Source organism: Alternaria burnsii (assembly GCF_013036055.1).
Source record: "Alternaria burnsii strain CBS107.38 chromosome Unknown 750, whole genome shotgun sequence".
In the NCBI taxonomy this organism is placed as follows: domain Eukaryota; kingdom Fungi; phylum Ascomycota; class Dothideomycetes; order Pleosporales; family Pleosporaceae; genus Alternaria; species Alternaria burnsii.
In genome coordinates this window covers 896,829-921,375 of record NW_024066108.1, presented here as the reverse complement: position 1 = coordinate 921,375, position 24,547 = coordinate 896,829, and the positions used below count along the sequence as shown (strand labels likewise).

The following is a 24,547-nucleotide window of genomic DNA, read 5'->3' as shown; positions in this document are numbered from 1 at the left end:
CATATCAACCTCCACTGCGACCCACAAAACAAAGATCTGGAGACAAGTTGCCTGCTCAACAAGAAACACCTAAAACTTACCACCTATTGAGCTCATATCCACCTACCCACATCAAGACAGAATCATGACGGACCAAAAGCGCTACACCAATAAACTAGAGAAATCACGCATCCTAGTGATCGGCGGAACGTCAGGCCTCGGCTACAGTGTAGCAGAAGCATGCCTCGAAAACGGAGCGCTAGTGACTATCAGTTCGTCAAATAAGTCACGCGTGGACAGTGCTGTGTCCAAACTCAAGGATGCCTACCCATCAGCAGCCGACTCCAGCAATCCCCGCATCTGGGGTCTTACCGTTGACCTGGGAAAACCGGACACGCTGGAACAAGAACTGAAGACGCTTTTGGATAAGACAGTAGGCATCATGCCAGAGGGTAAACTCGACCACGTTGTCTACACCGCAGGAGATAAGCTAGCAGAGATGAACTTGAGCGACATGACAATGTCGAAAATCATAGCCGCCGGCCAACTCCGTTTCTTCGCCCCTCTCCTCCTAGGAAAACACCTCCCCAACTACCTAGTCCAGTCCTACAAATCCTCCTACATCATCACCACGGGCGCCGTGTCTGAGAAGCCGATTCCCAACTGGAGTGTCGTCGGTTCGTATGCTGGGGGTGGGCATTCCATGGTGCGCGGTCTAGCTCTCGATATGAAACCTATCCGTGTTAATGGTGTGAATCCTGGAGCGGTCGAAACAGAACTTTGGGATCATTATCCAGAGGAGCAAAAGAAGGCAATTATGAAAGCTATGGAGGGGAAGATGGCGACGGGGAGGGTTGGAAGACCGGAGGACGTAGCGGAGACGTACTTGGGGTTGCTGAGAGACTACAACGCCGATGGATTTATGGTGAGGACGGATGGCGGTGGATTGTTGATGTAATAAGAGTAGAATCTATGTAGGCATCTCATGTCCCTCACGGCATATGGCAGGAATGCAAGGTATTCTCAAAGTTCATCAAACCTTGTTGCCGCTCCAAACAGCAAAAATTTGGGACGCAATTCAACCCATACGCACCAATCAACGCTTCAGTCTCCCGTTCTCTTGACCAAAACTCTCAACCCTTTGCTGTCCAGCTTTGCCACGGGAATGAAGAAGTCATGCGCCAGTGTAACGTCCTCGACATCGCTCTCATATAGCTCAAACTTGTATCGCCTGAACATCATGCCCAAAGTGAGGTACAATTCGATGTAAGCCAAGTTGATGCCCAAACAAGATCTGGTTCCTCTCCCGAACGACACCATGAAGCGCTCCAAAGGAATACCCTCAGGCGTCTTGGGATCATCGAGCCAGCGCTCCGGGATGAATTCGTGAGAAGAAGGGAAAATCGTTTCATCGTGCGAGACGTCAGGAATAGTCATGGACTTTGTGACAGACTAGTCAGCAGCAGAAGTGGAAGTGGATCATTAAGTGGAGGCGAATTACTTACGATGCAGGTATTTGCGGGAATCACCCACTGTCCATATTTCAAGGGTGTCTTATGTGTCCTAGGATTTCTTGCACTTAGTCCGTACGACATTCGCGCTGTCTCCATGATGATGGCTTTGAAATAGGGCATCTTCTCTAGCGGACCCAGTTCCAGTACATCTCGGTTAGGGAAGGCTTCGACGAGCTCTCTATGCAAGCGCTCGTAGATGCGCGGGGTATTGATGATGTGGAAAGCTGCTGTGGAGAGCGAGAAGGCGGTTGTTTCGACGCCGCCACCGATGATGATTTGCGCCTCATCTGCAAGACGTTTGTGTGTTTTGTCTGAATCTGGGAGCTTGGAGCTGAGGATCTCTTGGAATATAGTTTTCTTTGCGTCGTTGGATTTTATTTCTTCGCCTTGGAGGGTGCGCGCAATGAGATGCCAGTTATCCTGTCTTGCATGTTAGGCTGATATGACACGGTACGAAGGAGATGGGGAGAGAAGTGGATGTTACGTACCTGCTTGAACTTGAGTATTGACTTTGCTGCTGGCTGGAGCCAAGCGGTGATTCGATCAGGAATACTATTCATGACCTAGAACAACAATCAGCTTTCTGTGTCGTTTTACTAAATTCTGATCCATAGATATTTCCTACCGGAAGTATCATGGGAAATTGTGTAGCGACGTGTCCTACGCCGCCAATCTTGATGAAAGCGTCATGAAAGGACTCAAAACTGGGATGTTTGAGTTGATTGTAGTTGAAGCCGAAGAAGTAGTCCATGATGATGTCGCCAGTCAGGGCGGGAAAGGCATGAGAAAGATTGAGCGGCTCTGCAGAACCCTCAAACTCTTGCATCCGCACAGAAAGAGTATCGACATGGCGATAAATGATGTGAATGAAGTCAAGAATTGAGCGACGCGAGAACCTGATGGTAGGTGTTAGTCTTTTTGGTATCTGACGTTGCAGTGCAAAGGTCATACATATGAGCCACGGCTGCCCGGCGTCGCTTGTGTTGCTCGGCATTGACAGTGGGAAGGAGGCCGCCCGCACAGCCAAACCTTTTGTCCCATCCTTCCTTGTCAAGATGGAGGTTCTTGGCGTAGACTTGTTCGTAAAAAGAAGGATCTCGTATGTGTAGCTCATCAGGCGTCACTCGTACGATAGGTCCATACTCGTCGTGTAGCTTGGAAATCTGTCTAGAGTACTGCCCTTTCAACACTATCTCGTAATAGGCCTCGTACCAGCTTGAAACAGCCGCTATCCTCGGTCCAGGAAAGCGCGATAGTGGGTGGAAATATAGGCGGTAAAAGACACGTGCGACGAGAAACCCAAAGTACGCCAGAACGCACAGAACGGGTAGAGACATGATGGCTGGCTGTCAGAGCGAAAAAGAAAGGAACACGCGGCAAAGCGCTCTTTTGACTAGATTGAAATCCTACATGTCGCTAAGGCAAGTGATCACTTCCACACTGGTTATGGTATAGAGTGGGTGTGTGAAGACCCGGCATTTTGGAACTCACGGCCTTGCCGTGACAAATGTAGAGAGGTGGAAGATATAAGGGTTGGCCTGACCCCGCGAGCGCATGAGAGCTCTTGGAAAAGAACACAGCATGTCGGCCGCCCCACCCGATGAATCAGCTCCTCAGGGAAACCTGGAATCCGTACTGCATCTCGATGTTGATACGGCGAGTAATAGTGACAGCGACTCGGCATTCGGCAGCGAGTCGACGGCATCAACGTCTATTGCGTCGACAATTCTGAATTACGAATACTCCAATGGGCGACGCTACCACGGCTATCGCTCGGGTGCTTACATCCTACCGAACGACGAACAGGAGCAGGATCGCCTCGACTTGCTACACCACATATTTCTGCTTATCCTAGGCGGCAAACTCTACGATGCGCCCATCCCGCCCGCTCCCCAGCGTGTCCTTGACATTGGTACCGGCACTGGCATTTGGGCCATAGACTTTGCCGACGAGCACCCAGGCGCTCAGGTCATAGGCACCGATCTCAGTCCCATCCAGCCGACATGGGTACCGCCCAACGTCAAGTTTTACATTGACGATGCCGAATCCGAATGGGTCTACAGTCACGACGAGGCCTTTGACTTTATCCACTGCCGTACCATGTCTGGTAGCATCGCCGACTGGGACAAGCTCGTTCAGCAGACGTTTGCACACACCAAGCCCGGCGGTTATGTAGAATTTCAGGAACCGCTCGCGCTGTGTGAATGCGACGACGGGACTGTAGACTTGGCAGTCGACATGTTGAAGTGGCAGGACCTGTGTCTCGATGCCGCTAAAAAGTTCGGCAGGGACATCCGCGCAGGGCATACCCTGAAGCAGAGGATGACGGATGCGGGGTTCGTCGACGTACACGAAAAGCTTATCAAGGCATGTATACATGCAAGCTAAACCAATCTGCACAGTATGCTAACAAGGTATATAGGTACCCATTGGACCCTGGGCCAAGGATGCAAAGTTCAAGGAGATTGGTCGCTACCAACGCGAGCACATGTCTATGGGCATAGAACCCTACACATTCGGCCTATTGGGAAAGGTCATGGGCTGGACTGAATCCGAGTGCCGGGTTATGATTGCCAAAGTGGTTGCGGATATCAGGAGAAGGGATGTACACATGTATATTCCATTCTACTTTATACACGGACGGAAGCCGGAGTAAGACGTACATGACATATCTATATAACACCAACCAACTACATTCGCCGTTTGACCCGCGTGAGAGCCCTCTCAACGACGGTTCTGCCTAGCTGTGGTATACTCCGTGCACCATCCGTCTTTTGGGCTTCGTCCTCATGCTCTTCCTCTACAGAAGTTGGCACGACTGTGACTTGGTACTGGCGCGGCGGATCTTTCAGGCCCGGCCAGATGTCCAAGGGTAAGTAGTCGCCCTGAGCCAAGGTGAAATGCTCCCTTGCGCGCTCATCTTCAAGCCGCAGTCTATCCAGCTCCTTTTGCGCTTCTTCGGCTTTCCGTTTCGCCTTTTCGTGCCGTCGTCGGCGTGACGAGATCTCAACGAGGAGCTCGGCATAGGCAAGATCGAAGCGCTCGTAGAAGTCGCGCTGATTCTCCCAGTCCTCGATGCCGCTGATTAGGCTAGGCCGCGTGTCTTGCAGCCATGAAGCATAGAAAGAGCGTGAGGTGACGATATGACCCTTGACTTGGCCAGTAACTTGCGACACCATCTCTAGTATGCTTGAGAGAGCCGAGGATTCGCTGCGCACGTGGCGGATGTGGTTCTCGATCTGGCCGAGGAGGAAGGTCATTTCAGAGCCTCGTTCCTGGATCTCGTTGACGACGTCTTCGACTTCCTGCGCGTCCTTTTGCAAAACGTTTAGCATGTCGCGGCGCTCTTCTCCGCTCATGGGCTCGGGCGGTGCGGCACCGTCATCCCCGGAGTGGACTGGTGCATCTCCTGTAGCTTGTGTAGCAGCGGCGGAGCCTCCTTCTGTGTGACGCAAGGCTGTTATGCATAGATCGTAGTGTTGTACAAGCGACTGGAACGCCTGGGCAGCTTCCTTTGCGTGGCCCTCAAGGTTGTGGTATAGGCTTGGTATAGGACTCGGAGTGGACGTGGTTGCGGGTGTTGTGGGCACGTTCTCGATGGAAGAGTAGATGTTGTCGAGGCTTGTGTCAAAGTCACGACAGCTCTCGTCGAGGGCGGCATGGGCGTCGGTGTAGCGGTCTATACAGGCGCGCAGTGCGGTCTGGAGGTTGGAGACGGCGGCGCTGTCGATGAAGTCGTAGAGGTGCTTCTGCGGAGTGCCCTGAGGCTGCAGGGCAGCTTCGATGGGTGTTTCACGGAGTACAGCGAGGGTAGAGTTGAGACCGGCAAAGGACGTGTCGACGTCGTGGAGCAGCTGCTTGTACTCGGCCTGCACCTCAGCCTCAACCACGTCTATGCCGCGGCGGACGGCTTCCAGAGCATCCACCTGCTGCTCCACTATGTTGCGTATGGATGTGTTCTTGGCAGCGACGACTGCGTTCTCTTCCAAGAGGTCACGTGCCGTGTTTACGATTTCGGTGGCTCGCCATAGTACCGTCTGGGTGTTGAGTGCGCGTTTGGCGGCGACGAAGTGGTTGACGAGAGGCTCGAGAGTGAGGGACTGGGTCTGGTCCTGGTCCAAAGAGGTTCTAGAGGCAGCGCCACTGCTGGTGGGAGATGCAGGAGAGGGTGGAGAGGCCATGATGTTGGCGACGACGAGGGCTTATGTCAAGCATAGTGGCCGTAATGCCGGTGGAGCCGTGGTGGAGGGAAGGATGCAAAAGGCTGGGGTACGTGAAGCATGACAGCTGCGGGCTAGGATCGTGCTTCCGGGAGGGGCTTGGCGGGGGCTAGGGCTGCATTAGGAACAGGGAGGAGGGTCCACCGCTGCGGAGACATTGGCATTGCGTGCTGAAGATGCTATCAAGGGCTGGCATTGCGCCATTCAACCTATTCTTGCGCCCACCATCGCCTCCGCCTAACGGATTCTTGCGCAACCTTTCGTCGAGTCGCCGTCACACTCGCTTCGCCGCATTCGCCGGTACAACCAGACAGTTGGGGCTCGCACGCGATATTGGCCCGCAATCTCGACAACGCCCGCCGCTGCGACACATGAATTGAACATGGCCTCGCATACCGCCCACGCCACCATGACCACCACCACCACCACCACCACCACCACCCCAAAGCAAAGGCGGCTCTCATGGCGCGCCCGCGTCTCTTCGCCTGACGAATTCACCGCCGCCACATCCACCGACCCGCACGCTGCTCTGATGCAGGGCCACGACCACGAGGGGCTCTCGGAGCGGACCAGACACTTGCACGGCGGTGCAGACGACGCTGAAGAAGCCCAGGCCAACAAGTCTAAGAAAATGGAGAAGATGATCACGCCATATCTCGCACAACATATCCCCCAGCAGTACAATCCGCTCGGGGCCAACAGCCCAGGTCAAGACGAGCGCCCGCCCACTGCCAACACCAAGTTCTGCTACCGCCATCGTCCCGATCTGTTGTGTCGACGACAAGCAGACGAGCCGTCCATGGAGCAACTACAAGAGCAACTCGGCAGAGAATCCCAGGCTGACCAGCAGAGCATTGCCAATGTCTGGTCGCTCTTCTCCGCTGCCCCGTCCCGCCATCGCAACCTCATGCTGCAAGGTATCCTCGCTCAATGCTGTTTCCCTCAGCTCTCCTTCATATCCTCGTCCGTCCGCAATCTCATCAAGATCGACTTCCTCGGCGCGCTCCCCACCGAGCTGGGCTTCAAGATCCTCTGCTATCTCGACACAACCTCGCTCTGCAAGGCCTCGCAAGTCAACCGAAGGTGGAGACAACTGGCAGATGACGACGTCGTTTGGCACAAGATGTGCGAGCAGCACATTGACAGGAAATGCACAAAGTGCGGCTGGGGGCTCCCGCTGCTCGACCAGCGTCGCCTGCGGCACGAGAAGAGACGGATACAACTACGCGCATCTGGACGGGGTCTCAACGAGTGGTCGCCCAATATCACCCCGCAACCAGAAACCTCCCAATCGCATGCCATACTTGCTCATCGATTGTCACAAGACTCGGCCGCCAATGTTGGTGCTAAGCGCTCTGTACCAGAGGACGACTCCTCACCAGAGGCGTCCAACAAGCGAGCTTGCACCAGCAACCAAGCAAACCAAGACCAAGTCACAACCTACTTCGACCATCCCAAGAAACGACCCTGGAAAGATGTCTACAAGGATCGATACAAGGTTGGTAGCAACTGGAAGTACGGACGCTATTCAACGCGCACCTTCAGAGGCCACACCAACGGCGTCATGTGCCTGCAGTTCGATGACGAGGTTCTCATCACGGGCTCTTACGATGCTACAGTCAAAGTCTGGGACATCAAGACGGGCCAAGAAATACGCACACTCACCGGCCATACCCAAGGTATCCGGTGCCTGCAGTTTGAAGACAGCAGACTCATCACCGGAAGCCTGGATAATACAATCAAGATTTGGAATTGGCGGACGGGCAAAGAAATCAAAACCTTAACTAGCCATACCAATGGTGTAATTGGCCTACACATGGCGGACAAGCTCCTGGCATCTGGATCTTCTGATAATACCATCGTGGTACACGACTTTAGCAATATGAAGCGCACCACACTAATGGGACACACGGATTGGGTCAATGCCGTCAAAATTGATCTGCCTTCACGCACTCTCTTCTCTGCATCCGACGACATGACTGTCAAGCTATGGGATCTCGACACCCATCGCTGTATCAAGACATACGAGGGCCACGTAGGCCAAGTTCAACAAGTGCTTCCCCTTCCGCAAGCCTTTGAAATTGACGAAGACGACTTCGTCGCAAATGCAAACAACGACACTTCTGACACGGCCTCTCTCGCCTCCGATACCACACAATCTTTCGCCCAACCCTCGTCTTCTTCTTCGCACAACTACAACCATCCCGAAGAACCATGTTTCTTCCCAGACGAACCCTCTCGTCCGTCGCCACCCTCCTACATGCTCACTGGCTCCCTTGATGGCACGATCCGTCTTTGGCACGTGCCCTCTGGCCGCTGCGTCCACCGCTTCTTCGGCCATGTCGAGGGCATCTGGTCGCTTGCTGCCGATTCGCTCAGATTGGTCAGTGGGGCCGAGGACAAGACGATCAAGATCTGGGATCCTAGAACGGGCAAACATGAGAGGACGCTGACAGGTCATACGGGCCCTATCACTTGTGTGGGCTTAAGTGATGAGAGGGTCGTTAGTGGTAGTGAGGATGGTACGGTGAGGGTGCATTGTTTCGTGGATGAGGGACGGGATTGTTGATGATTGAATGATTGCATACACGGACACTATTGGATTTATTCTTGTTGCGCCATTGTTGCGCGATTTTAGCGATTTTCTTCTTCTACTGGCCATGGGCAGGTTCAGGTCCCATGTAGGGTTATTGTGGTTTTGGGTGTATTTTATCTTGTCATCATACCTCTTTGATGTCCAGATGGGCGTTTTAATAGATACCCTCCTTCTGCCTTTAGCGAAAATCAATCTCTGGTTGTCTTCAAGATATGCAATGTTTGATGTGTCTTGGCTTAAATCTGCCCTATGTCGATGTATCTACGGATCAACCATCAGGGATCCTGGCGAGAAGTTGTGTATGGATGGCTTGAAACCATAGAGTACGGTCTGAAGCGATCGCCTAGAGGTCGTCATCACTTTCTGGTGCGTTGGCACTCCCCACTGTGAAGAAATGCCTTTCAACTTGGCCGCTGGAAACTCCAGAGATAGCGAGTGACTCAGAAGGTACGTTTTCCGAGTTCATCTTTCTCCGGCCATGAGCGCATGCCCTACTCTAAAACGTTCTCTGATCTCGCGTTGTGTCCATCACGAGATGTCGACCTCTAACACGCAAGCCTCGCTCACCATTCTAAGCTCAAGCTCTCAGCCCAGCTGCCTTTCTTCTCGACTTTTTGCGCACTCACGATGTTCCCGTTGCCCAGATCTGCCCCGTAGAGATGTGCAAAGCAACCTCGTCCGACCTCTTCCCATTTGATTTCAGCCTTCTTGTCCGCATGAACCTGCCCATCACCATCGGTACCCGCGGCCAGCGCCTCGTACTTCATCTTCAGTAGCCACAGCTCAGAGACGTCGCTGAAGAACTTGTCGGCGGTGCCAGGGACCTGCTCTGACGTCGAGAGATGGATGTAACCGTCATTGCGGTCGAGATCTGAGAGCGGAAGACGCGCGGGGAGGGGTGATGGCGGGGCAGAAGGCAGGATCTTATATAAGCAGGTTGGGAGGGGCGAGGGCGCTGGCATTGTGGCGTCTATTTTCGGATTGCGAGAAAGTGGAAAACGCGGTATGCAATGTGCGGTGAGTGGTGGCCTGTGACGTTGCGGGAGAATGGATAGTAGTTTGGGCAGCAGGAACTAGAGAGCGTCACAAGTCGCGAGAAATGCATGTTATGCTCGTGATTGGCCGGGGCGAGATTACGTGAGACCATTTTTTTTTAGACAGCGTACCACTGTTCAAACATGCCCTTCTGAGCGCCACAAAAGCCAGCCTGATTGTGGCACTTAGGCAACATGTCGCGTCCGTCTTTTCACCGTACACCTACCGATTCGCGACACATCACCAGGTTTTCCTGCATCTCCCCGCCGTCCGGTGCATTTACGTCATTCTGTTCGGGCAGCCTCGCACATTCGCAAGCTTTGGGTGCACAAGGGCCACCGCAGAACACGTTGGCAACAAAGGACACCTACTCATGAGACCATAAACACTATCGCGCGCCTTTAGAGACTAGACACTATTCTTGCGCATTTCAACAACAAGATCCGGCAGTGACTACCATTCACATGCACCCACAGTAGTCCTCAGGCCAGGTGTCGCACGTTTGGTAGGATGCCCCTATCAGCAACAACAGTCGCCCTATCTGCAAGCCAGCCCGACAAACATGGTCCAAACACGGCTCACCCAGGATGAGATGCGCAGTCTCTCAGAAGAGCAAGGGAACGGCCGGACTCGCTGTTGTTTACAGGCGACTGCCGCGACCGCAATGGGGTCACAAGTCGCGTTTGACTATCTCAATAAAGGAGCTGCGAACGTCATATTCAAGATTCGGCCAGAGCTCAGTCCTAGCGCCAAACGATTTCAGTTCGTCGATGTATCCCCCAAGGACAAGCTGTCTGGAGTAACCACACCAGTAGCCCACCAAAGCCTGATGGGTACAGTCCTCAGAGTACCGAGGGGCGGCCAAAAGCACCTTTCATCCCTAGAAATACTTGACGGGTTCGAGCATGCAATTCGCCCACTCTTCTTACCAGGTGCCCGTAACAAAATTCAACTGGACCGGGACCTTACCAAACACCTAATGGATCATGAGGGTGTGCTATTGTTCCCGGACGTCATGGATCACCTTTACACTCGAGTTGAAAAGCTTACATTTGCAAACACGCAGTCGCGACGAAAATGCTGGGGGATACTCCTACCCGACATGTCGCCTATACCAGGGAAATCGATAACGCTAGAAGTGAAGCCAAAGTGGCTTGCACAATCTCCAAACGCACCGCCTAAGGCAGTTCGCTGTCGCACCTGCGCAATGCAAGTAGCTGTGCCCAAGAAACGCGACAACTACATCTGTCCACTCCAGCTGCTCCATGGCAATTCCTCATCGCTCCAACCATGGTCACAGACAACAGTCATGCGACAATTCGAAGGAGGAAAACCACCAGCCCCAGTAGTCACATCAGCCATTGCAAAAGCTCTCCTAGACTACGTTACAGTAGGCGACGGTATTACTTTACTACAACATCTCCTCAATCTGCAAAGTTCCCTTGATCCTCGCGGCGTCCTTTGCCGACCCCAGGCGGACACTGGAACATTTGATGATAACCTCCGCCTTGCAATGACATTGAGAGACTGTTCAATGTTCATCAAGATCTCATACAACACAGCGGGCGTTACTGCGATTGAGTCGAAACTAGGCGATCTCGACTTCAAGTCCGCTGAAAAGATTGTCGATTGGATGGACAAGGAGAAACAACTCTTACAAGACAGCTCTTACACTAAGAGTGTAAAAGAAGGTCCAATATGTTGGCTCCAGCGCGTACAAGGGGTGAGTGATATTGTCCAGGTATGGAAGTAAGCGTTTGCGAAGGTTCTATTATGATACGTGTTTTTATTTTTTTTATCAAGTTTTATTCTGGGCTTGCAACGGATCGGGTTATTATATAGATTAAGATGGGCGCAAGCCTGAGACTCATGTCTACAAAACTTAATGTATGTACTAGTCCACAGGAAGACTCAAAAGAGCGAGGGAACTACGCAAAGTTCATAGCACCAAGTGCGTCCACACACACATTCATTTCGCCATAGCAAGGCCACAAGAAAAAAAGAGTTTCAGCCTTAATCACAAGTTGCAATGTTCTATTTTATCTTGTAATATCTTATTTTCCAACATGTCCCCATTCACTCTCACTATACACCTTACCAACCTCATACCACCCTACCTCTTCTTTCTCCAAACCACCCCAAACTCTCTTTGCCCACTCGGTCGACGTACTCTCCGCAATCTCTTTCCACGGCAACGCCTCACCACTAAATTCATGCAAGGCCAAAAAGCGCGGCGCCTCCTTGGTCACGTCACCAACCTGAAATTCGTTGATGACAGTTGCGTTGCTAAGTTTAAAGCGGCGTGAGCGCACAAAACCAGGTGCGCGTTCGAGCATGGGGATGTGTTCTTGACGGTACCAGGCATCAAAATCATCAGTGGATGCTGCGTCTTTTGGAGGGTCTAGAGCGGCGGAGATGAGGAATTTGGGTGGGGATGAAGTGGAGCCCTCGACCACCTGTACTTCTTCGTAGAAGCGGATGTCGAAGCGGGCGTTTTTGTACACATCTTCGATTAGGTCTGCGCCTGGTGGTTTGATGCCTTTGAATCCTTGGCTATCTTTGTAGGATAGGTCTGGGAATTCGTAGAGTGTCTGTAGGGGGGCTGTGGTTAGACGGGATTTCTGGAACAGGCGGCAGTGCAGTACAGAGGTTATCAACTGAGAAGATGAGCACTTACCAGCCATGGGGCTTCGTTACTATAGTAAGGACGTGAAAGCTTTTGCTGGAGAGCCGTATAGCGAGCAGCGGATGGTACACCGGGAAGGACGAGGACCTCTTTGGCATGCGTCTTTTCACTCTTGTGTCAGCTTCTTCACTCCTTTGCCGTGAAACTCTGCCAACCAAGAGCAGAATACATACATTCTCGTACCAATCACAAAACTTCTCGGCAGACAGTTTATCAGGATGCACGATACGCGAAGAAACCCACAGCACACCGCGTGACATGATTGCGACTATGAGGCTGATCAAACTTTGTGGTTCTTTGACTGTGCGAGCGAAGAAGTTATCAACAAGACGATGCTATGATGATCACAATGTTTCGACACGATGGTGATAAGCAAAGACGTCGGAGGTACTACTACACTGAGATCAGATCAACCCCGTCATGTGATGTTGGGGGGAATAGGACCGACCACTAGTCATAGCCCTGGACACCAAGGAACACGTTATCCAACTAGGCCTCCGTAGTATTAGTAAAGACGGGTGGAGTTGTGGGTACCCATGTCCAGCATCGGCACCAGCGGTTAATTCAAGTCTCAGGGATAGCATCGGGTTGCGGTTGAGAGAACCGATCGTTGTGCTAAATCGAACTTCTATTCGATAGTAGAGAGAAATAAAACGGTTACCAAACTCGCTAAATCGCATCCTCAGATTATAGTCTTCAACAATCGCACTACCTTGTTTGTCTCCAAACACATTTTGAGACTTGTTGCCTTTATGAATCCATGAGATCAATCACTGCGCGACTCTATTATGATACAAATGTACTCCTCTTTGACCTTGGAGAAGGGAGTAATAATCAATGTGATCGATCCATTGCCGCCGCCCGCGGCTCGATCGAGGCACTTCCTGAGCTTCCCTAACCGTAATGTCGTATGCCACCGTTGACAAGTTTGATGACAAGGAGAACTGCAACGCAGTCGTCAGCGGAATGGGTCGTGCATTTGTAGCTCTACGGCTATGCAGTCGCTACGGCTTTCGTGCTCATATGTCCGAGAGTAGAGGCTCGACGTTGAGGTTTTGTTGCGGGCTACCGTCAAGTCTAGCTCTTCTCATATGCGCGCTGGACATCGAGCGATTGCTTTCCACCGTTTGCAGTCTGCCAGAAGTCAAGACTGGCAATGACATCGGTACCCAGTTCGTCTTCATAGGAGTATAGGATCTGGACATGGTCAACATTCTGTATAGATGTCATTTGATGTAGTTGACTTACTTCGCGTGTCGATGTGTGCAGCCATCTAATATTCTTGGCTGTGATGATGTGCACCAGACCTCCGCTCTCCATATGCCGTATTTCAATAAAGCTAGGCTCAAAAGCAAGAATATAGGGATTGAAGATAGCGAAAGCTTGTGGAGTGCCCTCCCATGTAATCTTCCAGTCGGGTCTCGCTCGCCAGCCGTTGCGGTTGACGAAGAATGAGTAGTCCGTGTAGCATAGGAGGAATTCGCTTGCCATACGCTCGATGTGAATTGGTTTGATGTTTTCTTTCCGTACGACAAAGTCGAGCGAAGTATCTGCTTGGTCGAGAAGCGATTGCGTTTCGAGCGTCTCCAGACTGACGACTTCGAAACCGCGCGCGCAGCCAACGCAGAGCTTGGACCGCAGGAAATGTATCGACGTCGATTCGGTGGGGATGTAAAATTCTTTGTACGGCTTGAGCTGGTCTGCTCCGCTGGTGGAGAGCATCATCTTCGCGAATCCTGACTTCTTGTTCTTGTTGCCCATCTGCTCCTTCGGCTCGTACACCTTGATGGTCGTCGAGAGGGCGGACGTCTTGACTGCAGCGACCAACTGTTGCCCCAAGCAGATGCCGGCCTTGAAGAAGTTGGCATGGCAAATCTTGCGTGGTCGTTTGACCATAGCCTGTGATTCGTCCGACTCCAGAGCCTCGGTTGAGTAAGAGTATAGCGTCTTGTCGGCCAAAACAAGCACGATTGCGTGTTGTTCGAGAACCTCGATTTGAGTTACGCCCTTGCAATCCAATACACGCTTGGGCCGCATCGAAGCGTCCTTTGGCTTTCGTTCCACGACGTAAACACCAGCATCCGTACCAAGAGCCAGCTTGCGACCTCCGTCTGTTGAGCGTTAGTGTGAGACTTTTGAGTGCGATAGTTGAATACATACCCAGCGGAACAGCGCAAGTGACTCTGATGGTCGGAGAGAAGAAGCCCTCGTTGACGATCGTCTTGGTAAAGATGTTGCTGCGCTCCCTCAGACTTCGCTGCTGCGTGTCGATGTGCTCCATCCACTTCTGTTGAGAGATCGGAGTGCTGGCAAATAGTGTCAACTCGTAACCACCCTTTCCAAGATGCTTGAAGGTGATGGGATATCCTTGCTGCTTTGGATCGTTGTTCTTTGGAGTAGCAGCTGCAATAGCCTTTCCGGCAATCAAGTTTGCCGATGGCCTTTTCGCAATGCCTAATTTGGGGTTGACTTCCTCCATTTGTGTGATGACCAACAATTCTAGCGGTATGGGCTTCTTGTAGACTTTCTGTTCTTCGCGCTTGTTCACGGTCTTTGCCCGGACCAGCAAGACCGCATGGTCAAACAAGTAACACGTGATGTCACCGGTGGTTTCTGTTGGAGTCTTCTTCAAAGTGCCCTTGAACACCAATTGTCGGTTCTCGTCGGTCAGTTTCAAATCGACGAACTCTCCGGGCCTGAACTTGAGGTCCTTATTGAGCTGCATCAGATTGAAATGGTTTTCTGCCTTTCCGGATTCCACATTGACCTTCGATAGAGTCTCTTTGATGATCTTAATAACCTTGGGGATGTCTTCTTTGTCCGGATTATCATCGGCCGTGTACTTTGCAATGTTCTCCAGGAGCAACGGATACCTGGCCAATCTCGTTGTTGGCTTGGTGAGATAGCCGTTCAGCTCGAGCTTTCGCGACTCCTTCATCCTCTCTACCTCATCGACGAACTTGGCAAATCCGGTGTTTGTACGTTTTTCATGCTCAAACTCGTACTTACCGAAGAGCTGGTTCGCACCGTACTTGATGAAAGGCGCAAAATGTGGCACATACTCGAGGAATATGTCTCCAATGTTTCGAACCACGGCCTCTTTTTGCTGGCGCCTTGTGAGCTGTTCGGCCATGCGAGAGTTGACCATGTAGACTTCTTGGCAATTTGAGAAGACTGTGCGGACAAACTTTTCGCGGCGATGCTCGGGGATAGGTGAAGTAGCGGGGTTACGGAGGGGCTTCATCCAGAAGTCTCGGAGATACTCCAGGTCTTTCACGAAGTCGCGCTCGGTATACATGAGCTCAGAAATGACTTCCTGCCGCTTTTGTTCCTTCTCCGATACACTGTCAGAGATCTCCTTAGGCACCGTGTTGATCCACAGTTTCTGCTCCTCATTATCTTTATCCTCGTGCAAACTCGCCCTGGATTCCTCACGCTTGAGACCAGGCTGAATGCGCATGTTGAGGCGAGCCTGTTGTTCAAGGCGGCGTGGGCAAGCAATCGAGTAGCACAAGCGGTCGCGTGTACACGTGGGAGAGTAACATTCAGTTAGAAGAGTGAAGACGCCATTGATCTCAGACTTGTCCTCCACCATGGTCTCACGGAACTGGTATATCTCGTTGGTGGAATCTCGCAACCGGTGGGCGTATGTGACATCGTGAAAGAATTTTTGGGCGTCGAGGGAACGACCGAGGAGTAGTGCTAGATTACGATCCGTCGTCTTGATAATGAAGGAGATGAGATCAACTGCATCTGCACCCGTAAAGGCACTCTTGTACACAAGCCCGTCCTTTTCTTTCTCTGTCAGGCCAACTCGGTCCTGGAAAGTTTCAGCGACTCTTGATAGCAAGGCGGGATAGACGAGAGGAGCGCGCCGTTGAGCAGCAGGAACCTGGTTAGCTGTTGAGAGCGATGTCATGGACTGGTTGGAGGTTCTGTTGTTGCTGGCGTTGCTACCCAGAGTCTGGGTGGAATCAGGACGCGACGTCATGGAAGACATGGTGCTTGTCCGCTCTGACGGGGGCACAATGGTCGAAGCCATGGACATGGTGCGGGACTGGTTCGGCATGTTGCCTTGGCTGATGCTTCTGGGATTTGGCGGGAGTCCAGCGTTCATGTGGGATTGTGGGTGTCCGGGCGGTCCCGGTGCCATTTCAGAGCCGCCGGATTCTCGCCTCCGATTCGGAATAATCCTGCCGCTCATCGTCTGTGTGTGCTCTGGGACTTGGGTGTACGAAGTCATGGACATTGTGCGCTCGTCGGGGCGTTCGGGCACCACACGACCCTGGGCCGTCGTGCGTGCCATGTGGTTCATGTATGGTTGTTGGCGGAAGGTGTTGGCTTGCGAGGGGTGAGAAGGGCCGCCAGGAGTAAACTGCGGGCGCGGATTCAGAGCCAGCGACTGCGAGCGATACGGATCAGAGTTCATGGCAGGGCCAGGGGGCCCGGGAAAGCGGTTGGGTATAGGCTTGGTGAAGGGGGGCTGGCCCGGAGGGGAGGTTCTCGGGTCGAATCGCTGGGGCTGGCCGTATGGCTGGCGCTCTGGGCGAAGCGGCTGGGGGAGGTACTGGGGCTGCGGCTGGCGTTGAGGCTGCGGTGGTCCCTGGTGGTATCGTGGGTCTTGGCCGTAGCCGTTCGGCATGGGGCGATTGTACTGATTCTGAGGGTCCATGGGCCGCTGCTCTCCGGGGCTGGGGCCCTGACGCTGATCGTACTGAGGATGAGGGCGACGATCATAGCCATTGACTGGCTGGCGCAAGGGCGGGGCGCGCTGCATCATATCGGCGGTCTGGCTGGACATTGTGGCAGCTCTATCGGGCATGCGCATATGAGACTGCGAGGTCATGGTCTGCGAGCGGCCGGCCATTTGGGGGCTGGCGCCGAAGATGTTGGTGAAGGCGGTTTCCCGTGCACCCGTAGGCTGTCCATGGCTGGGGCCGCGCGCATATTCTGGACGTTGCTGGTTCCCGTAGTCGGCCATGTCTCTTCACGCAGTCTTGCCCGGGTCGGGCCTGTGTGCCGCGGGAGGTGGTGTGGGTGAGAACAAGGGCGACTCGGACAGGTGGAGTGAAAGCCGCCCAGCGAGGACCCAGGGCCGTCCGGAATAAAGATGGTGGTTATGGTGGGTTGGGTGCGGAATGAGGGCGAGTATGGGGTAGTCGTATCCATGCATCGTGTGTATGAGAAGCGCTGGCCAGGTGCTGCCCCAAACCGGTTTAGCGCCCTTTCTCCTACGAACGCCCAGCGCAACGACTATCAATCATTCAACGCATCCCCCATCACGCGCCGCTGCCGACTTCCCAACTACTACACCCCGCCGAATACCTGCGTCCACACCGAGCAGGCACCATGTCGTCAAACGAGCTCGCGCCCAGCTTCGCGCCATTCTTTGGCATGGTGAGTGCTTCGCCTTCGCCGTGTTGATGACTTCATAGCTAACCTCCAACCAGAGCGGAATCGCGTTTGCTGTGAGTGGCACTGTTCCCACATAGCTGTCGAACTAATATACGAACCCTGGCCAGATGATCTTTGGATGTACCACGCCCGACACACCCACCTGGACGTGCATGAGCTAACGGCAGCAGGCGCGGGAGCTGCCTATGGCACAGCCAAAGCAGGCATCGGCATCGCGGGTATCGGAACATACAGGCCAGACCTGATTATGAAGGTACGAGTTGAATACCTAGCATACCTCGGAGCTCTGTCTAACCAGACCAGTCGCTCATCCCCATCGTCATGTCCGGTATCTTGGCCGTCTATGCCCTCGTCATATCCGTCCTCATCGCCAGCGACATCAAGCCACCGCCGGACAACACATACTCGCTGTATGCTGGATTCATGCACATGGCTGCTGGCTTGTCGGTCGGATTGTCAGGTTTGGCTGCAGGCTATGCGATTGGAATCGTGGGAGACGCTGGTGTGCGCTCCTTCATGCGCCAATCGAGGATCTTCGTCGGCATGGTCCTCATCCTCATTTTCGCTGAAGTTCTGGGTCTCTATGGGTACGTCGACGCGACTGACAACGGCTGGCCAACGACTAACATGACCAGACTCATTGTCGCTCTTATCCTTAACACCCGCGCAAGTGGTTGAGCATAGTCCTGTGAGAAGCACTTAACTTTATGTTATAGCGAACAAGCGAACAAGGCGGACACGGAGATGGATTTTGTACGACTACATGGTGTAGAAACAGTTGACGAGCATGCAAGCATGGAGTTGCAATATTTGGGTTTGCAATACACTGGAGTTTGGGCCAATCTAGTACAATCGAACAGCATGTTATTCCCGTATCGAATCCAAAGTGACAGACAAGATGGCAGAATGCTGAGAGTAGACTGGACTTCCGTTGATGTTGTCGGATACGAAGACTGTCGTTTAAGCTGCAACCAGCTGTGTGGATCGTTATATCCGTTAATGCGTTGTCTAACGCCCGAGTTTGAACTTGATTAGCCGTGTCCGGGTTCGATACAGCCTTCGCGACGCATGTTAACGCGTTAATACAGAAACGATTCTCTACTTGCAGAGTACAAGCTGGGTAAGCCTAAACGAGCTCGTCGAGAAGTGGCGTGCCGTCTCATCTGGCTTAAGTCGGCTCTATTTCAAGCCCAATCCCACGTCCTGCGTCATTGCAGTGAGTACCACCCCGCAGCACTTGTCGCGCCCGCTTATAGTCCCCTTGGCCGTGGTTCTCGAGTGCTACGAGCCCGGCCCTTCCGCCTGGTTGACTTCCACGATACATTTGCTTACTACACAAACAAAGCCGAAGATTGACCCCGCCGTTGCCTGTGCCTGCTGCCATGTGTTGCTTGAATTACTGATTCCTGGATGAGCCCTGACAGCACTGCAACCCTCGATCGCACTCACTACTCGCACCACCCCCTCGCTGCTGCCGCTGCCGCTGCCGCTGTCGCATAACCCGCCACCATGACGACTACCTTCAAGAGCATGCTGCACCCCATGCAGCACCACCGGGACAAGAAGGAGGCCTCCTCGCCGTCGCATTCTGGCCCGCTACACGACCGCACCGATTCCGCCATGGACAGGCCGCGCGAGGAAGAGAAGCAGCATCTGGCGCAATGGGAGGCGCAAAAGCACACACTCAGCCCCGACGAGATCGACATCGATCCGGAAAAGAAGCCTGTTGGCCACTCCTCCAAGGTTTTGCGCCAGGAAGACTTTGAGCTGATTAAGACGCTGGGCACGGGTGCGCATGCGACTCCACGCCGCCAGACTCAAAACTGGACGCTGACTATACGTCAGGTACATTTGCGCGTGTGTGGCTGGTGCGATTGAAGGACGCAAAGGCGGGTGACGAGAACAAAGTCTTTGCCTTGAAGATCCTGCGCAAAGTCGATGGTACGTCTCGCTCGATGCGCTCTGAACGTACTCTCTTGGTATGCGCCTCTACAGCTACTGACCCTCCCAGTCATCCGCCTCAAGCAAGTTGAGCATGTTCGGAACGAGCGCAATGTCCTTGCCAAGGTTGCCGGCCACCCTTTCATAACTACCATGGTCGCAAGCTTCCAATCGCTCGACTCCCTCTACATGGTGGTACGTAGCGACACGTCTTCATAAGCGCTGGTCATTGGCTGACGTGACGGACAGCTCGACTACTGCCCCGGCGGCGAAGTCTTCAGCTATCTGCGGAGAGCACGGCGATTCAACGAGCCCACCTCACAGTTCTATGCTGCTGAGATTGTCCTAATATTAGAGTTCCTCCATGAGAGGGAAGGCGTTGCATATCGCGACCTGAAACCCGAAAACATACTCATAGACGCCGACGGCCACCTCAAGCTGGTGGACTTTGGGTTTGCTAAGAAAGTAGAAAATAGAGAGACCTACACACTCTGCGGCACACCCGAGTATCTGGCACCCGAGGTCATTCGGAACACAGGCCACGGTACAGCAGTCGACTGGTGGGCATTTGGTATCCTTGTGTACGAGTTCCTCGTGGGACAACCGCCTTTCTGGGACCAAAACCCAATGAAGATCTACGAGCAGTACGCGGCTTTCAATTCATGTTCAAGACACGAGTGCTAACATGTCTTAGGATCGTGGAAGGCCGTGTGCGCTTCCCTTCCGCCATGTCCCCCACTGCGCGCGACCTCATCTCTGGCCTCTGCACAGTCGACACATCCAAGCGACTGGGTAACGTTGCAGGCGGTGCTCAACGTGTAAAACAACACGAGTGGTTTAAGAACATTGACTGGGTGAAACTGTACAACCGCGAAGTCCAAGGACCTATTGTGCCACACCTAAGGGGACCCGCTGATACACGCAACTTTGATGAATACGAACCCGAGTCGGAGAAGAGAGACCCATATACCAAGGAGTTGAGCGACAAGTGGGATGAGAGCTTCAAGGATTTCTAGGCCTCGCAAAAAGAGACTAGAAGATAGAAGATAGTCTTGGATATGACATGAAGAGCGAAATCAAGACAAAGGGAGGACGTTGGATATGTGGCATGGAGTCCACAACGAAGCCTTGTAGATCACTGTGACGAGTACCCCCATTGTTACGCACGCTGTACGTGCTGCGTGGATAGAATCGTTACGTTTCGACACGAAGCGCAAACAAATCATATGGAACGTAAAAGCATCCTGGATATGAGTGTCCCATGATCATTCCCATTATCGTCGTCTACGTTCAACCACCCAAGACTTGTCATTGTTGATGTAAAACTGTATATCCAGTAGTGTAGTCTGGACAATGACATCATTCTTTCGTCACGAGTTTGTACTGCAGTTGTCCCCTTTGTTCTGTCTGCTGCAATCCTCATGCACATGGAAGTATAGTCAGGATTAGCAGGCAAAAATTAAGACAAAAAACATACAACAGCGGGGATTCGCCAGTGGTCACCCACCTGCCTACTAATCCGCCGATTACAAGCTTGAGTACCGCTGAGCGAACGGGAAGCGCTATGTTCTTGAATCTATGGTCGTATGTGAAGGACAAGCTCATATGGACGCTACATGAAGCCGTAAGTGGAAGGGTTGACGCATGATTACTGCACGGTCAATGGAACAGAACTGGGACAGACGTTTCATAAGACTAACATGGCGTCTCGGCCATTGGGATGGAGTCGAGTCGAGTTTCTCGAAGGCTGAGGTGTGACAAGCGCTTCTCGCGATGACTGTTGTGTTCCATGGCCGTGGTAACTTGTCAACCAGGACGCAATTTACACATGTCAACCAATGGGCAGAAACGAGGCCTTGTCAGCCACAGTGGCGCGGGGGAGCCAAATGTGGTGTAGGCTGTTGGTGATATCAAGTTTATCTCAACGGCCTGCATACATGTGGCGATGGATGCACGCGGGAGTCCCATGTGCGAATCGACGATGGGTGCGCGGGTGAGCCGGGCGCTACGTTCAGTGGGCGTAGATTGAATAGGAGTCGGGAGGGTCCCAGTGGGCTTTGGCTCAAGATGAGTTGGCGAGGAACGTGCTGGGATAGTCCGTGAAGACAACTCCAGGCGTTCAGCTGCGAATAGTGAAGCGTCGAGTGAGATTGGGCGAGCGACGTCTCTAGGATAACGCGTACGTAGGCAAACTGGGCACGCTTTAAGGTGGCAAGTTGGGCGGTGTCAACAGTGAGAGGGGTGAACGAACGCACCCCAAGGCCCAAGCGCGCTTTGAGATTAACATGGTAATACCTGTTTGCAAAGAAGCACAACACGACGCATTTCCTTTTCGTGTCTTGTAGTAATCGGATCGTGCCCCTTTCCTTCTTGTTTTAATCGTAATTGTCTATTCTTCCCGTGAGCCCCCCGCAGCACGACTCCTTCAGATTGCCCGCGCGTGATGGAAAGCCGGCCAAGGCCATCCGATAGCTTCTCACAGCGCCGCGGACCCAAATAAGTCAGGCCAACATTTCCTCGAGTTCTCGCAACGCAACGGCCTCGCAGCGCTTCTCGAAACTGCATGCTGGCCGCCTCCGGCTCGTTGCTGGAATGAGCAGTATCAAGGCGCGGCTGCACAATGCGCGGTCCAAACTTCTGCGACGCAGCAGCGCGACATCGACCCGTGCCAGTGCACGCTCGATAACGTCGTCGGCAGGCAGCGAGCGGCAGCCACCACCGCCCAGCTCCCTGCGCAAAAGCGTCTCTCTTCAGAAGCTGCCTGAGGCGTCTAGCCCCGACGCTGCCGACGAGAGAACAGCTGATCCACGAATGGTAAGGTCGGAAGTGCTGGGAACGGCTTCCGAAAGTCAGGCCGACGACGTCCACGGGAGCACTGGCAGCTTGAACACCTCGAGAGATCGACATTCGACATACACGGGCACTTCAGCCGCCAGCACCTACGCCCGCCAGCCCTCAGCAGACGCAGACGACGTGCCCATTGTCTGTCCAGAGGTGACACTTGAGGCACCCACGCCCATCAACCCCGTAGTGCAGCAGCCTGCCGAGCTCAACCGCGCGGAGCCATCATCGCTTTCTTCCGCACCGAGCGACCACAGCGACCTTCTCCCCGCCGCCAGCAGCAACGACACGTCCCATACGCCATCGCCCGCCCTCGTCCGCCGCCAGTCTGTCGTCAACAAGACCGATGCGCAGATAATCAAGAAGCTGCTCGTCCCCGACATCCCCCAGGCTGCCATAGCTACTGGGCCGCCCACCGTCGCCGATTATTTTGGCGGAGCACCCGCCAACTTCAGCGCAGGCATGCTGCACCGCAAGATCTGGGTCAAGCGGCCCAGTGCCTCGGCCACGCTGGTGCAGATTCGCGAAGACGACCTGGTTGACGATGTCCGCGACATGATTCTCAAAAAGTACGCCAATTCGCTCGGCCGGAGCTTCGACTCGCCCGACGTGACGCTGCGCATCGTGCCGCGCGATGCTCAGCGGGCAGGAGAGCGCACCCTGGGCCCCGAGGAAGACATGTGCCGCACCCTCGATGCCTACTTCCCCGGCGGCCAGACCGTCCACGAGGCCCTTATCATCGACGTGCCGCAACGGCGGACCCCCAAGCCCTCACCACGCGTGCCCTTCTACTACGCCCACCACGAGGACGGCACCCATGCCCAGACCGAGTACTTTCCCCCCATGCCCGTCATCGCCCCTTCTCCAAATGCTTCGGGCCAGGAGCGCGAGGCACGCATCCCCCTACCCCATGCGCCTCACTCGATAGCCGTCCTCAACACCGGGCACCTGCCTACACTCCCTTCGCCCGGTGGTACCAGACGAGGGCCGCACACTCACCGACCAAAGGTCTTTAGAACACACACGGCCTCCCCGACCACCCTCGGCGGCGGCATTCCTTCTTCAGCGACATCCGTCCGCCCTCAACAAGGCCGTCCACGCCACGACTCCTCTGCGTCCGAAGCCAAGAACTCTGCTGCCTCGAACAACCCGATACCCACCCCACCCGCTTCTGCCGAAACTCCGTCACACTCACAAACTCTCCATGAATCGACTCCACCCACCCCGCGTATATCCTCACCCCAACCGAACCCAAAGAAGAAGCGGAGAAAGCCACCGGTGGAGCCACCAAGTCTGCCAGCTGGTCTTCTGGATGGCTCAGTCCCGCCTATCAATGTCCTGATTGTAGAAGACAACATCATCAACTTGCGAGTTTTGGGTGCTTTCATGCAGCGTTTGAAGGTTCGGTGGCAGCGCGCCATGAACGGAAAAGAGGCAGTAACCAAGTGGAAGGCAGGTGGTTTCCATTTGGTGCTTATGGACATTCAGCTGCCCGTCATGAACGGCCTGGAGGCAACAAAGGAGATCAGGCGGCTGGAGCGTGTCAACAGCATCGGTGTCTTCAGCAGTGGCAGCAGCGAGGCCCCTAACAATAGGCTTGGATCAGAGGGCAAAGAGCAAAACGAGCTGGTTGAGGATGATCGTCTTGGTGACAAGGGCATGTTCAAAAGCCCCGTCATCATTGTCGCACTCACAGCCAGTTCGCTGCAAAGCGACAGACATGAGGCTCTGGCGGCTGGTTGTAACGACTTCTTGACCAAGGTAAGAGTTCATGTTGTATATGGAAGCACTCCTACTAACTCACGTCACAGCCTGTCAACTTCGTCTGGCTCGAGCGCAAGGTCAAGGAATGGGGTTGCATGCAAGCCTTGATTGACTTTGACGGATGGCGCAAGTGGAAAGACTTTGCCGACAAGTCTGAGAACAACGACACCACATCGAAGCTCTCTGGCGGCTACTCGAGCATTGCTCCGAACAAGAAGTCGAGTAGCAGCCTGAGTCCGACTACCGCCGCTAATCCAGAAGCAAATGGTGTGAAGCGAGATGGAGACGTAGAGAGAAAGAACAAACGCAAAAGTCTAAGTGTCATACCACAGCAACCTATACTACGAGAGGAGGCCGAGACACCGCCAGCTGAGGTTGACAGTGGAGACAACTGAGGTTCTCAATCTACGAATCCTCTCACGCTACCAATCACCAAAATTCACTCGGTTGTAAATTGTCACAACACCACTTCCAAGGCCTTCTACGCTTTCCAAAGGCCGTATTTTTCATTTGTCCAATCACTTATCGTCTTTTTATCTTCAGCGTTTGGTCACCT

General features: G+C 53.5%; 12 protein-coding genes across 12 annotated transcripts; 7 read left to right on the top strand and 5 right to left on the bottom strand.

The window, feature by feature from the left end:
- Positions 1 to 124: 124 nt before the first annotated feature.
- GT037_001701 (uncharacterized protein) lies at positions 125 to 937 on the top strand (the record flags this gene model as incomplete). Its single annotated transcript, XM_038926748.1, has 1 exon — positions 125 to 937. The coding sequence occupies one exon, from the start codon at positions 125 to 127 to the stop codon at positions 935 to 937; it is 813 nt and encodes a 270-aa protein (XP_038790040.1).
- A 146-nt stretch (positions 938 to 1,083) lies between these two features.
- GT037_001700 (cytochrome p450) lies at positions 1,084 to 2,830 on the bottom strand (the record flags this gene model as incomplete). Its single annotated transcript, XM_038926747.1, has 5 exons — positions 1,084 to 1,419; positions 1,485 to 1,913; positions 1,982 to 2,056; positions 2,119 to 2,389; positions 2,445 to 2,830. 5 exons carry the CDS (start codon positions 2,828 to 2,830, stop codon positions 1,084 to 1,086), a joined length of 1,497 nt encoding a protein of 498 aa, XP_038790039.1.
- Positions 2,831 to 3,074: 244 nt separating this feature from the next.
- GT037_001699 (methyltransferase) lies at positions 3,075 to 4,149 on the top strand (the record flags this gene model as incomplete). Its single annotated transcript, XM_038926746.1, has 2 exons — positions 3,075 to 3,839; positions 3,916 to 4,149. 2 exons carry the CDS (start codon positions 3,075 to 3,077, stop codon positions 4,147 to 4,149), a joined length of 999 nt encoding a protein of 332 aa, XP_038790038.1.
- Positions 4,150 to 4,183: 34 nt separating this feature from the next.
- Positions 4,184 to 5,674, bottom strand: GT037_001698 (uncharacterized protein; the record flags this gene model as incomplete). Its single annotated transcript, XM_038926745.1, has 1 exon — positions 4,184 to 5,674. The coding sequence occupies one exon, from the start codon at positions 5,672 to 5,674 to the stop codon at positions 4,184 to 4,186; it is 1,491 nt and encodes a 496-aa protein (XP_038790037.1).
- Positions 5,675 to 6,122: 448 nt separating this feature from the next.
- GT037_001697 (f-box wd repeat-containing protein pof1) lies at positions 6,123 to 8,282 on the top strand (the record flags this gene model as incomplete). Its single annotated transcript, XM_038926744.1, has 1 exon — positions 6,123 to 8,282. One exon carries the CDS (start codon positions 6,123 to 6,125, stop codon positions 8,280 to 8,282), a length of 2,160 nt encoding a protein of 719 aa, XP_038790036.1.
- A 590-nt stretch (positions 8,283 to 8,872) lies between these two features.
- On the bottom strand, positions 8,873 to 9,271 carry GT037_001696 (uncharacterized protein; the record flags this gene model as incomplete). The annotated part of the gene is made up of 1 exon (XM_038926743.1): positions 8,873 to 9,271. One exon carries the CDS (start codon positions 9,269 to 9,271, stop codon positions 8,873 to 8,875), a length of 399 nt encoding a protein of 132 aa, XP_038790035.1.
- Positions 9,272 to 9,906: 635 nt separating this feature from the next.
- GT037_001695 (inositol-pentakisphosphate 2-kinase protein) lies at positions 9,907 to 11,097 on the top strand (the record flags this gene model as incomplete). The annotated part of the gene is made up of 1 exon (XM_038926742.1): positions 9,907 to 11,097. The coding sequence occupies one exon, from the start codon at positions 9,907 to 9,909 to the stop codon at positions 11,095 to 11,097; it is 1,191 nt and encodes a 396-aa protein (XP_038790034.1).
- A 301-nt stretch (positions 11,098 to 11,398) lies between these two features.
- GT037_001694 (uncharacterized protein) lies at positions 11,399 to 12,290 on the bottom strand (the record flags this gene model as incomplete). Its single annotated transcript, XM_038926741.1, has 3 exons — positions 11,399 to 11,935; positions 12,022 to 12,141; positions 12,204 to 12,290. 3 exons carry the CDS (start codon positions 12,288 to 12,290, stop codon positions 11,399 to 11,401), a joined length of 744 nt encoding a protein of 247 aa, XP_038790033.1.
- An 817-nt stretch (positions 12,291 to 13,107) lies between these two features.
- On the bottom strand, positions 13,108 to 17,011 carry GT037_001693 (cnh-domain-containing protein; the record flags this gene model as incomplete). The annotated part of the gene is made up of 3 exons (XM_038926740.1): positions 13,108 to 13,227; positions 13,279 to 14,141; positions 14,191 to 17,011. 3 exons carry the CDS (start codon positions 17,009 to 17,011, stop codon positions 13,108 to 13,110), a joined length of 3,804 nt encoding a protein of 1,267 aa, XP_038790032.1.
- A 368-nt stretch (positions 17,012 to 17,379) lies between these two features.
- Positions 17,380 to 18,123, top strand: GT037_001692 (v-type atpase; the record flags this gene model as incomplete). Its single annotated transcript, XM_038926739.1, has 4 exons — positions 17,380 to 17,449; positions 17,553 to 17,698; positions 17,749 to 18,032; positions 18,081 to 18,123. 4 exons carry the CDS (start codon positions 17,380 to 17,382, stop codon positions 18,121 to 18,123), a joined length of 543 nt encoding a protein of 180 aa, XP_038790031.1.
- Positions 18,124 to 18,954: 831 nt separating this feature from the next.
- GT037_001691 (serine threonine-protein kinase ypk2 ykr2) lies at positions 18,955 to 20,402 on the top strand (the record flags this gene model as incomplete). Its single annotated transcript, XM_038926738.1, has 5 exons — positions 18,955 to 19,234; positions 19,291 to 19,386; positions 19,457 to 19,581; positions 19,636 to 20,030; positions 20,081 to 20,402. 5 exons carry the CDS (start codon positions 18,955 to 18,957, stop codon positions 20,400 to 20,402), a joined length of 1,218 nt encoding a protein of 405 aa, XP_038790030.1.
- A 1,576-nt stretch (positions 20,403 to 21,978) lies between these two features.
- On the top strand, positions 21,979 to 24,386 carry GT037_001690 (two-component response regulator ssk1p; the record flags this gene model as incomplete). Its single annotated transcript, XM_038926737.1, has 2 exons — positions 21,979 to 23,988; positions 24,039 to 24,386. 2 exons carry the CDS (start codon positions 21,979 to 21,981, stop codon positions 24,384 to 24,386), a joined length of 2,358 nt encoding a protein of 785 aa, XP_038790029.1.
- Positions 24,387 to 24,547: the final 161 nt, after the last annotated feature.